At 38.8% G+C, this 11919-nt stretch overlaps 1 protein-coding gene across 1 annotated transcript in view; it reads right to left on the minus strand.

The window, feature by feature from the left end:
• Window positions 1-2029: 2029 nt before the first annotated feature.
• The window catches only part of ATP10B (ATPase phospholipid transporting 10B (putative)), a 54571-nt gene continuing 44681 nt past the window's right edge, over window positions 2030-11919 (minus strand). The window contains exons 15-21 of the mRNA XM_072872286.1: window positions 11087-11163; window positions 10423-10548; window positions 8857-9057; window positions 6975-7055; window positions 6761-6865; window positions 6121-6308; window positions 2030-2537 (exon numbers count right to left, since the gene is read on the minus strand). Coding sequence (XP_072728387.1) covers window positions 2030-2537; window positions 6121-6308; window positions 6761-6865; window positions 6975-7055; window positions 8857-9057; window positions 10423-10548; window positions 11087-11163 — 1286 coding nt within the window. The remainder of the gene's footprint in view (window positions 2538-6120; window positions 6309-6760; window positions 6866-6974; window positions 7056-8856; window positions 9058-10422; window positions 10549-11086; window positions 11164-11919) is intronic.

An 11919-nucleotide genomic window follows, 5' to 3' on the forward strand; every position in this document is an offset into this window, starting at 1 on the left:
ACCTGTCTGGCCCTTTTCCATATATGTTCAGTCCCCTTGCACATTCAGATAAATTTGTTATCTAGTTTTTATGATAAGTATTCCTCTAGCATGGCCTACTAGATAGAGGAGTGGCCTCTGAAAACATGAGTTTGCCACTCATGGATGACAACAGGAAAACCGCTCCTCTCCCTTTGTTTTTGTCCTCTCAATGACACACCAAGTCATGACCATATTACATTTATTACTATAAAAACACTTCACAATTTGTAATAAAATGTATAAGAAATTGGCCTCTTCTTTAAGTTCAAAGGAAATGGACCATTTAATGTAAAAACATGGCTGTGAATCATAAAGGCTTGATCTTAAGTCTTGCCACCCAAGGTCCATTCCCAGCTGGTGAGCAAACATTTGAGCAATCTCACACTCCATTAACAATAATCTCAGCTATGCCTAATTCCCTTCATTTTGTACCTCATGCAAAAAATCTCTTTCTGAATTGTTTTACAGCTGACAATTAATACTTTAACAATTACAGTTCTATGTGTGCTCTTGCTCTGGCTACCAGAAATCCCAGTGGCAGATATGCTACTCAATTTTGCCCAAGTTGCTTTAAAGTAACATCTTGAACACTCTAGTTACAGTAATTATTATAACACACAGAAGTTAAATTAGTATTTGCTAAATAGGTTATTAAACAGATCACACATGATAGGTAATAAACAGCTAAATTAATATAGCATGTATAAAAAAGGCTAAAAACCTACTTAAATCAGAACCAGTGGTAGATTCACAAAAGTACAGATGGCTTGAATTTAAAACATAGTTAAGGTTTCACCCCACATTGTGAAGAAAAACTTGGGAAATGGTCTTACTAGTCAACATTTCTATAAGAAATACCAAAGTCACCTTTCATTGCATTGCAATAGGTAGTGATGATGGTGACATTTTGTGTTTTTTTTTCCTGCATCTTGTTGCCCTGAGATACTGAAAAGGATGAATGTATTATGCATATTTTGGTCATTCTACACCATATACTTACTGCAATGTGATTAGTGACCTTCATATATTGCTTGTCAAAATCTCCATTATTGAGATCTCCATCAACTACTGAATGTAACCAACTGTGGGGAGGAGCATGATTTATACTTGATTGAATGCAGGAACACTACATAATAATATAGAGAATGGAAGGAAGAAACTGAATTTCTAGATGAAAAAACAGGGACAACTTTAGAATTCTAGAACATAAATTCTTGAATTTGACTTGTTATATCTGTCTGCTTTTGTAGGTATGAAGAAGTAGACTCCACTTATCCCTGAGTTATCCTGTCAGTTCTTGTAGTTCAGCATTTGCATTCTTCTACTTCATAAACTCATTTGTCCTTTTCTTAACAGTATCAGGTCAAACCACTGCCTGCATAAAAATACTGAGCTTACTGTTCAGGGAAAACAGACTATAGGTCTGATGTTGTTATATGTATAAAGTCCATATATTAAAAACTGGAATATTCTCTAGTCTCTTTCCGATGCTGTTATTCTGCAAATACCTTTAGTACCAGGAGGTGACATTTTTTCCAGGCATAACTGTAATTTTTAAGTTAGTAAGGTCTTTTAAAGACTTTGATAGTAAAAGCTAGAGTGGGATGTGTTGCTCTAAGACTTAGCTTAATATAGAATGGATTCTCTTTCTATTACCTCAATAGCATAATAACATTGAAACATCACTAGTACAATTATTCCCTATTACTGTAAAAGAAAAATATTCCTTGATGAAATAAAGCAATTGTACATTTCTGAGCAACTGTGTGATGCTCATGTAACATTCCTCTAATGAGACAAAACCAGGAAGATCAAGAACTCATGTAATGACAAACCCAAACTATATACGCACTTAGGAAAAGTTGCATATTAGAGATGTTACTGCACTTCTCCACACGCCTCTCTCTCCTTTTGTAGCGAGCATCATGGTTAAGTATAAATAGACTTTTTATTTTCCCTATGGTATCCTTCTCCACATGGGCTGTGGATCCCATTTCTGAATGTTTCTTCAGAGTGTCACTGCACTCACAGATCGCCGATGGCTTCCATGGTTAAAACTATTAGCATTATCTTTAGTCAGTTTGCCACTGTCCTGTCCAGCAGTTGTTACCCTGCTGGGTACAAGGGGGTAATGGCCAGAGAAAGGTCCTGCTGAAGAGTCTGTAGCAGTAGATTCTTCCTCTGCCCATCTATTAAAGAAATAGTAGCCTTCTTCAGGTGTCCATTTCCTGAGAGGATTCACTTCAGAGGCAGAAAGTCCCTGACTTTCTGTGTCCCCATGAGACACAGCTGCTGCCACTGGATGTAAAAATGGTGACACACGTAAGTGGCTGATGTTTTGGTCAGGGTCATCATTAGATGCAGGTGATGCTACAGATGCACCAGAAGTAGTTTGTTTTCTTGATCTCAATTTCTGGATTTCAAGATCCTGTTGCCCTTTAGGAAGTTTATCTAGTTGTTGTGCTTTCAGAATCAGAGATGCTCCAAGGGTTCCTCGTAGAGCAAAAATAAAGAACCTGATGAAAGAGGAAGAGAAAGGATTGTCTTACCAGTGGGTTCCTTCCATAATCTGCATCACATAACACAAATCCAGTTGCTAATTTTCCATTGCTCTACAGGTATCTGGTAGACACCTGATACCTGGTAGATTGTCCTGGTTTCAGCTGAGATAGAGTTAATTTTCTTTATAGTGGCTGGTATGGGGCTATGTTTTGGATTTGTGCTGAAAACAGTGTTGATAATACAGAGATGTTTTAGTTGTTGCTGCACTAGTCAAGGACTTTTCAGCTTCCCGTGCTCTGCCAGGTGCCCAAGAAGCTGGGAGGGGACACAGCCAGGATAGCTGATCCAAACTGACCAAAGGGCTATTCCATACCACATGACATCATGCTCAGTATATAAAGCTGGGGAAGAAGAATGAAGGGGGGACATTCGGAGTGATGGCATTTGTCTTCCCAAGTAACCGTTGCACATGATGGAGCCCTGCTTTCCTGGAGATGGCTGAACACCTGCCTGCCCATGGGAAGTAGTGAATGCATTCCTTGCTTTGCTTTGCGTGCGTGGCTTTTGCTTTCCCTATTAAATTGTCTTTATCTCAACCCACGAGTGTTCTCACTTTTACTCTTCTGATTCTCTCCCCCATCCCACCAGGGGGGAGTGAGTGAGCAGCTGCATGGTGCTTAGTTGCCGGCTGGGGCTAAACCACGACATAGATGAAAGTTGACTCCTGGATCTTAATGCAACATACATAAATATACACTTATCTTGACCTGTACAGAGTGAACTACATGTATATAAATGCTAAATAAATGATAATAGAACCACTTGATTGCTGAACAGTGCAAGAAAGATACACAGAAGCTCACCAAGAGATGCAGTATTTGAGGAGATTGAGATTATATTTATACTGTTAGAACAGGCTAAAGAAGGGATCTTAATTTGATAGATAACATAAACCCAGAAATTTTAAAACCTCAGCTTGTGGATTTGCTCAGGAAGCAATAAAAAAAAAAGTGGCCTACCTGCCCTTTGCTGGACAGAGAACTTATATAACTATATATTGTGTGCAGTGAGAGAGCACACATCCTCTCTCCATGTCATGTCAGTTTTGTCTGAAAACTGAAGTCTCTTTCAAAGCATCTTTCTACTAGGATTTGACCTTTACATAGATGGCCTCACTATGCATTTTAAAACAAACATGGGGACTCTTTGAAATTGCAATAAGAAAGCTGCTGCCTTCACATCCTGCTGCTAAATGTATGCATAAATAAGTATAACGAGATTAAAAAGCCTAACAAGCTAGACTAAGTACAGAAAAGGCTTTTAAGGCAATGGATTTCTCAGGCCTATCTGCACAAGTAGGAGTGGATAATCACATATTTGCTCAGGATGGTCAATCCCATAGCATCTCAGGTCTGGGAACTGTGCAGTTGCTAGTTACGGTTGGGCAGCTAAGAGCACAACTACAGAGAGTCCAGGTCCATCTGTGTAGATCTGGTGTGGATCATATTGTCCTCTGTCTATCCCCTCAAGTTGTCCTCTCTATCTTCTGTGCAAGTTGCAGGTGGGCCAGACAGGAGGACAGAGAAGGGAAGGAGAACTGTGTGTTCCGTCCCGTGAACTGCTTTTACTTGCTCCTGCCCTTCCCACAGCCCTGCATGGTGTGAGACTCAATTACCTGAGTACAGGCCTCTGCAGGGCTTCCTGGCAGACCACAGTCTGCCTTCCACAGCTGGAGAAATATATCTGGTTTGCATGTTGAAATCCTCCAAGAGACACAGTGCCTTCCCTTGCCAATGAATGAAAATGAAATTCAGATCCCTTTCTTCTCAGACTCAAGGGTTTTAGTACCTAACGCTGTGCAGTTCATGTCCCAAAACAAAGTTCAGGGGCAGTTTTGAGATGCATATGCACAGAGGATGCACTGCAAAGTACTGCCAGACAGTGCTCCAGGAAAAGCCTGCACTCAGGCAGGGCACAGGCAAGCCCCCAGAGAGTGCCTGCAGTGTCTCAGAAATGTCAGCTAGCGCAGAAGGCAGTAGCAAAAGGAAGAACCGAGGACAGCAAGGATTTTAACAAAACCTCTTAGAAAGAAACCAGAATCTCAAGGCTCCAGCTGGTTTCTGAAGGAGATAGGGAGCCAGCCGCATGGTGAGATGAACCAACTGAAACTTAAAATTAAGTGCATTTTAACAAAGGGTGGTTTCACCACTGCTGTGATATGCTGACACAGCTAAGTTGTAGCAGAAACTGGGGGCTAGATACTCTGTGAACTGAGGACTCTGCAGAAAATAATCTGGGGTACCTATATGATGGAATAGCAGTTGTCCAACTTTGAAGATATCAAGATACAAATCTTTAAGCTCAGTATCCTGCTGAGGCAGCAATGATCTTAACCTTGCTGAATTCCCAAGATGGAGATATGAGTTCTCTAACCACGTGTTTGATGTAGCTCTCAGTAGAAAGCTGAGGGTCAAAAATGACACTGTGAATGAGGGCTGATGGGAAAATAAAAATCACACAGGAGCAAGACAGACTGGAACAAGATGCCTTGCCTAGAAGACATCAGACCTTACTGAACTATGTGTTGTTTATCCTGACCTGAAGTTATATAACGTAACATGAAATCACCAGAGCATCTCAACTCAAATGGGGAAATAATAATAATTTGAAGAAAAATATAATCTAGTCTTGAAAGGTTCCTTTTTAGACAAAGTTAAGGCTCAGATTCTAATGCCTTAAAGCACTTACAAAATCAGATACTAAAAATATTTTTCTGATTCTTGCAATACCAGTGTGCTACATGACAATTAGGGTTAGAAGGAGACTAGCAAGATAGTCAAACCAACCCATTTATTTCATTGCCCAAGCACAAATAAAGATTTTTTAAAAAGTGGTTCAACTCAGACAAAACATATCTGCTTAAAGAATGATTAAGGTATTAAGCACCAAAAGTAGTAAGGTTGCCATATACATATATGGGAATAGAATCATTATGTTTTTCAAACCATTTTTTTTCAGCAACCTATCAAAATAATTATCCCTCTCCAAATATTATTCAGTCTCAGATAAAGCTATCTTTAACATACCTGATTTTTCACACAGAGTAAAACTAAAACTCTGGATGCAGAAAATTATTTCATATAGAAACATGTTCTTAAATTTGACTTTGTAAAGCACTGTAATGTACTTAAGAAACAGAATACATTTTGTAACTCTCAAAGCATACAGGAATATTTCAAAGGCTTGCTTTCCAGTCTTGGTCGGCTCAACAAGACTGTGTTTACGATAGTGAACAATTATGTAGTAGGTTTATACTGGTAAACTTTGAAGCACCCCAGAAACAAAGGTTTTCCTGATGGAAAAACAAAAGCAGTAGGTATATAGTGACTTATCTAGGGTTATATAACCAAATAAATTAATGGTTCATGAACTGGAAAGTTGAACCCAGGCATCTGACTTCCACACTGATCACTGATCCCTGTGCAGCACATGTGCCTGACATACCACATATCTATACGCATCATTATTGTTATTTCACTCAAATGCCCACAAATACACAAAATGAAAATCGAGAGGAAAACAGTGCATCATTCAAACCTTGGCAAGAGTGCGATGACTGGGGTAATAAGACACAGTAAATAGAAGGTGGGGTCTGAAAGCTGTTTCTCCATAATCCAGTAGGGGCTGGTGGGAGGGTTGCAGACCACGCAGGCGGCATTGTAGATCAGAGAGAAGACGAGGTAAAACACCACACTGCCAATCATCGTTACCAAGTGGAACAGGGTCTGTAAGCAGAATTGCACGAAATGACAGTGATGCTTGTGAGACCCTGACTCTGCATGTAAGACAGGAGGATATAAAGACAGATTGGAAAGAACTTATCCAATAGTCCATGCTATTGAAAAGTGCAGTAGGAGAAATACCTGGAAATTAACTTACAAAACAACAGTGACAGTGAATACAGTTCATTAAGAGACACGTATTAAGTATGTAAAAATTGTGTACTGTCCTGTGCAAAGGCACAGTAGAAGCAAATTCTGTTGCTGTGCACACGAAGGTGTTATCCTGAGGCTAATAATCAGTTCTGGCACATTGCGAAATCTCAGAGCATGTGTTACTTACTTTTTGTGACCCAGAATTCAGGTAAATAACTCTGAAAGACAATGCCATGTCTACACAGCATGCTATGTTCAGAAAAGAAAAATAGTCACATGAACAGGACTGGTCAAACACGTACCCATGTTCTCATTTCTAGAGCCTGGTGCAAGAGAATGGTCAGGAGGGAGATGGTATTGATGGGGTTTCCAAGGGAAAACACATCTATGTCAGAGTCCTTGTACGTCTAGAAAACAGGCAGATAGACTGTGATGAACCCTGACTATTCAGAAGTGCATTTTTGTATTTTTTAAGGAGGATAGGAGAATGAGAATATTAATGACCCCAGTACTTACCAAATAGGGGACAAAGAAGCAAATGAGGCTCTGATAGAAGGCATCCAACATTGTAGTAATAAAAGTTGACAACTTGTATATCTGCAGGAGTTTATAGATAACAGTCATTATGGTGGGACACACATCTCTGGTCTGTCCCGCAGACATAATTGCTGTCTGTTTTTCTTCCATTCAGACTACTGATGATAGCTAACTGGTCTCCCTTCATGAGTAAATGCCCCCTGAGCAGCTGATTTAGACCAAAGGCTTATCTCTGAACAGGCATTTTCTCTGTGTTAACTAAAGACAGACCTTAAAAAGATTATCCAGTCAACTAAGCTGAATGTCATGAATGCCCCATCCCTCCCCAAATTACCTCATTCCTCAAATTCTTTTTCAAACAAAGCTCTTCCTAGAGCTATAGAATTGGTCAAAAATCCATTCTGTTAATATTCCTTCCATTGAAACATCTCTTTTGTGCCATTTTAATTTGACTACTTGTCATAGTTAAACTTCTCTAGTGACCTGTGGGGCCGCAGCTCCTGTGGAATGGGATGCATTATTGGAGTGACAGAAGACTGGGCTCCTGTTCTTTCAATGCAGACAAAATGCCAAAGCAACAACGACCTCTTCAAAATGGTAAAGAACATATATTTTACATATATGTGAGGTCCAAGAGCTCCTAAGAAAAGGGATGGAAAGTCCTACAGAGAATCCTCAAATTCTGCACTCCCTTGCCTAGGTTTTTCAAAACATCATTGAAGATGATGGGAACCACCAGTGTTCATCAGCGCTAAAAGTCACATTCCAGGATAATGAAAGTAGGTATCAGGAGAAAAAGAAGGAGAAAGGAGAATTCCTAAGTACCCTGCAATTTTCTGATTTAAAACTAAGGCCACTTCAAATTTTGCTTATTAACATTTTCATAATTTCCTATTAAAAATGTTAAGGCAATTTGGAAATAAGTGCTACTGTACTGTATTTATATGCAAAACCAGGTATGTATGTCTGTATATGTGTGCTCCTCGCAAACATACAGAGATCAGACTGGTTCTCTAAACCTGACAGGCAAACTGAGGGAAAAACATAACCTATTTCATACATATTTTCTGAGGGTTACCAATACTGACTATTCAAAGTAAAAGTAGTAAATAAATGAAACAGTTCATGCCTGGAACAGCCTAGACACCAAACTGTGACAAAATCCTTTATATATTAACAGCTGTAGTTCTGAACCTGTGAGTAGAAAAAAAAGCCGGGTTGTTTATTGATTTAAGGGTTTGCGTTTTCTTGTCACTTTTTGCTGTAATCTTTTTAACAAGCTTTTCTTCTTCAGTAGGTTGAGACTGTTCAAAGCACCAAATCTGAGCAGAGTTTAATCAGGGACCAGCTAAACTATTTTATCCTCATTCGTTACATTTCTCATCCTGTTTTATTTATTTCTCCCTATGCCATCACTGAGAAATTTTCTATATATATGGTATGTACTTATATACATACACACACACATTTGCTCCATCATCTCTTCTTCAGATCAGAAATACCAAACACGGAGCTGATTCACCAGCATATCACTTTGCTTATTATAATGCAGCATGCTGGTACCAAACTGGATTGCTCCATATATTTAATGGAAGAATCAACTTTCCCATTTACATCTTCTAACTATGACCAAGCACCCAGCCTCACTTCCAGGAAGAATATTCAATCATATGTTCCTTACCAGTTCTTCTGACAGCTACAATTGTACCTTCTTTTTAGTGGACATCAGTAAACTAAAAACCATAAATGGATCATTTGGTTCCAAGTAAGTCTAAAGTTTTCTCTTCCTTTCCTCCTCGCAAAACAAAAAATCTGTGGTCCTTTGGCTTATCAAGCACTTATTTCAGCAATCAAGACATACCTCTGAATTTTGTCCATTCTTGTACAACTCGGGCAAACCTAGAAGTGTTTCTGCAGAAACATCTCTATCTAGGACTCCAAAGAGAAGAGGGGGCATTGAGGTGAAGAAGAGATTGAAAAAAATCATCTGCCAGTAATCTATCATTGTGCTGCCTGAGAACCCACAGAAGAACTGGTACCAGAAGAGTAGGTTGACGTAGCTCTGTGAAGCAGATACAAACACAACATCCTGTTACAAGCTGAACTGTGGCTCCCCACATGCACAGAAGCACGTCCTTCATGCTGATGTGATTTCGTTTCTCTTTGGGCTGTGGGAGTCGTGAAGCTGCACCTTTCCTGTGGCCTCTCCTTTACATCCTCTTCCTTTCCCCGTGCTGTTCCCTACTATTACAGCTGATCTGGACTCTTTAGATTGCAATGCATAGATGGTCTATGTTTCTCATAGTTCCACCTACAAAGTTTATGTAGTACATTGGTTATTAACAGAGTCTCCCAAGAAGACATTATTTTGGTTAAAGGTACCGTCAGTACAGCTCTGCACTTTATTCCATAAAGCAATATATCTTAAGGGTCTACTTCACACCAATCCACTGTGATACAGCATTTTAAAAGTCATTAGGTTTCTTTAAGAAAATGTTAGAGAATAATTAAGTAAACTGTTCACAGTTCTGAGCATCAAATTTTAAAATCCTTTTACAAACTGGTTGTCCATGTAGAATCAAAGGCCTCCTGCTCCGTAATGGTACTGGGGAGATAATAGAACAGCAGCATTCCAGTCTGGAGAGCTATTTCGCATTGCAAATAAATATCCTTTGAACTCTAAAAGGGTGCCCAATCAAGAAAAAAAATTTTCCATTTCCATTACAAATTTTAACACTGATAAGAAGTAATCCTTATGCAAAATTATTTAAAAAAAAACCACGATACTTTGAATTCTAAGTAAATAGTCTTTCATGCTTAGAGTGTATTTCATGTCAAATGGACTGTTTGCACAGTCTTGTAGAAACTGTATTACTATCAGGTTTTTCCACTTTACATTATTCTTCAATGCACAGCTCATTTGCATATACATTAAAATTTTAATAAAAATGCCAGCTATGACTTCATCATTACTTGCAAGTGGTTCCTATCAAATTAAATGCAAAAATTCAGAGGTTTCACAGGCAACCAATTCTTAGTGCAGAGTCATCTTCTATACTCTAGAACTAATAATCTGCTCTTCCTTAAGCAAATTTTATTTTGAGGCTTATGGGTATTATTACTAAAGTTTCTTGAACTACCATATAAAAGTTACTAAGCCTTGAGTCCTTTTTCCCTCTGCAATAATGCTATTTCAAAATATATGTAGAACCCATATTTTCCTCAATGCTTTATGCAGCACATTACTAAGAAGGAGGTAGCATACTATAGACTTGCAAAATGAAGAAACAGGAATTGTAGCTTCATAAAAAGAAAGAGAGTATAGAGAGTATAACCTGCAAAAAACCAAAAACCAAACACCCCCCCGCCCCATCCCTGGACATAAACCTTGCTGGGATTAAAACTTCCAGAATTTTAATAATCTTACCACATTTTTGTAGAAAAAGTAAATCACCATCTTTGCCAGGCGAGCGTAACACCAATGTCCATGGACAAGTAGCAGTTTTTTGAGATGCTTAAATCGGGATATTGCAAAGTCACTAGCCATCACAGCCTTTGGTAAAAAGAATAGAAGTTAATTTACAATATGTCTTTTTCCCACCCAATATGATGAAACTTGAACATGGACATTGAAATGATTTCCTACTATTGAATATTGTAGAAAAAAAAAAACCTTCAGAAAATAGTTGGAGCTTTCTATCTCTGCAGAACTCTCCATCTTAGGAGAATGAGGAAGGGGAATGTGTGGGAAAGAATTTGGGGCAGAAAACACTGAAAGAGAATCAACAAAACTTGGAAATGTTATAGCAGAGATGATTCAGAAACCAGATGCTAACCTAATACTGGACAGGCATCTGCTAATTTTCCAGGCTTATGAGCAAACACACGTTTGTCCATGCATGCTAATTGTTGGCACAAAACTCTCTTTTTTGGCTGGACCCATAATTACAAACTGCATATTAATTTACGACAGTAATGATGCCAACTTGCATTTTTAAGATGACACTCAAGAGTATAGGGCTGCTATGAAACTTATTAAGCAGCAAGAGACCATGTGACAAAAGAGGAAAGGAAATAAACTGAAGGGATACCTGCATGCCTTCTTGGCCAGATATTCCAATCCCAACATCAGCTGCTTGAATCATACTTACATCATTTGCACCATCACCTAGAATGGGAAGACAGGAGGGAACAATAAAGGTGCAAGAAAGGGTGCTTAATAGAAAATGCCTATATCAGAACAAGAAAAAACCCCCACAGCTATGTTGATAAACAAAGACTATTCTGTACTACCATGCATCTTAATTAGGGTAACTGATATGCCTCTAGGTTTTGATCTTGGTTGGAACATCCTCCTTCCCAGGAGACCTGGCTCTATCAGGGCTAAGCCCGACATTGGGACCAGCTGGGTGGTGGCATGGACACCCTGTCACCATCTACATCTGCATTGTTTCATATGTTTCTGCTTCGTGAACTCCATATGCTCAGCAACATGCTTTGCAGCACCCTACTTCACTGAATTCTCCAAATTATATGATAAATTTGGTTACAGTTGACAATGTAACAAGCCAATTCCAGGCTTGTTGCTCATTTCAACTTGCAGCAATATGTTAAATATATAACCAAATTTCCATGGAAGGAATAGCCATGGTTGTTGCCTGCAATGAGGAGATTGTGAATTAGGTTATCTGGTAAAGCAAAATAAATTAAGTGGAAGGCTGAAAGCTTATATTTTGAACTCCAAGGCAAAGCAAGAAATTTTAAAATACATTAGACTCTTTCTTTTCTGTTTGGTCCTCAGAGGTGTATTTTTTAGTTTTAAGTCATAAAAATCAATTCTGCAAGGATTTTAGTGGGTTCACTTACCAAAAGTGGAGCAGGAAACTCAAAGCATTCCAAATAATTTTGGAGGTAAAAAGCAAAA

This window comes from Ciconia boyciana, chromosome 9 (assembly GCF_034638445.1).
Source record: "Ciconia boyciana chromosome 9, ASM3463844v1, whole genome shotgun sequence".
NCBI classification, from domain to species: domain Eukaryota; kingdom Metazoa; phylum Chordata; class Aves; order Ciconiiformes; family Ciconiidae; genus Ciconia; species Ciconia boyciana.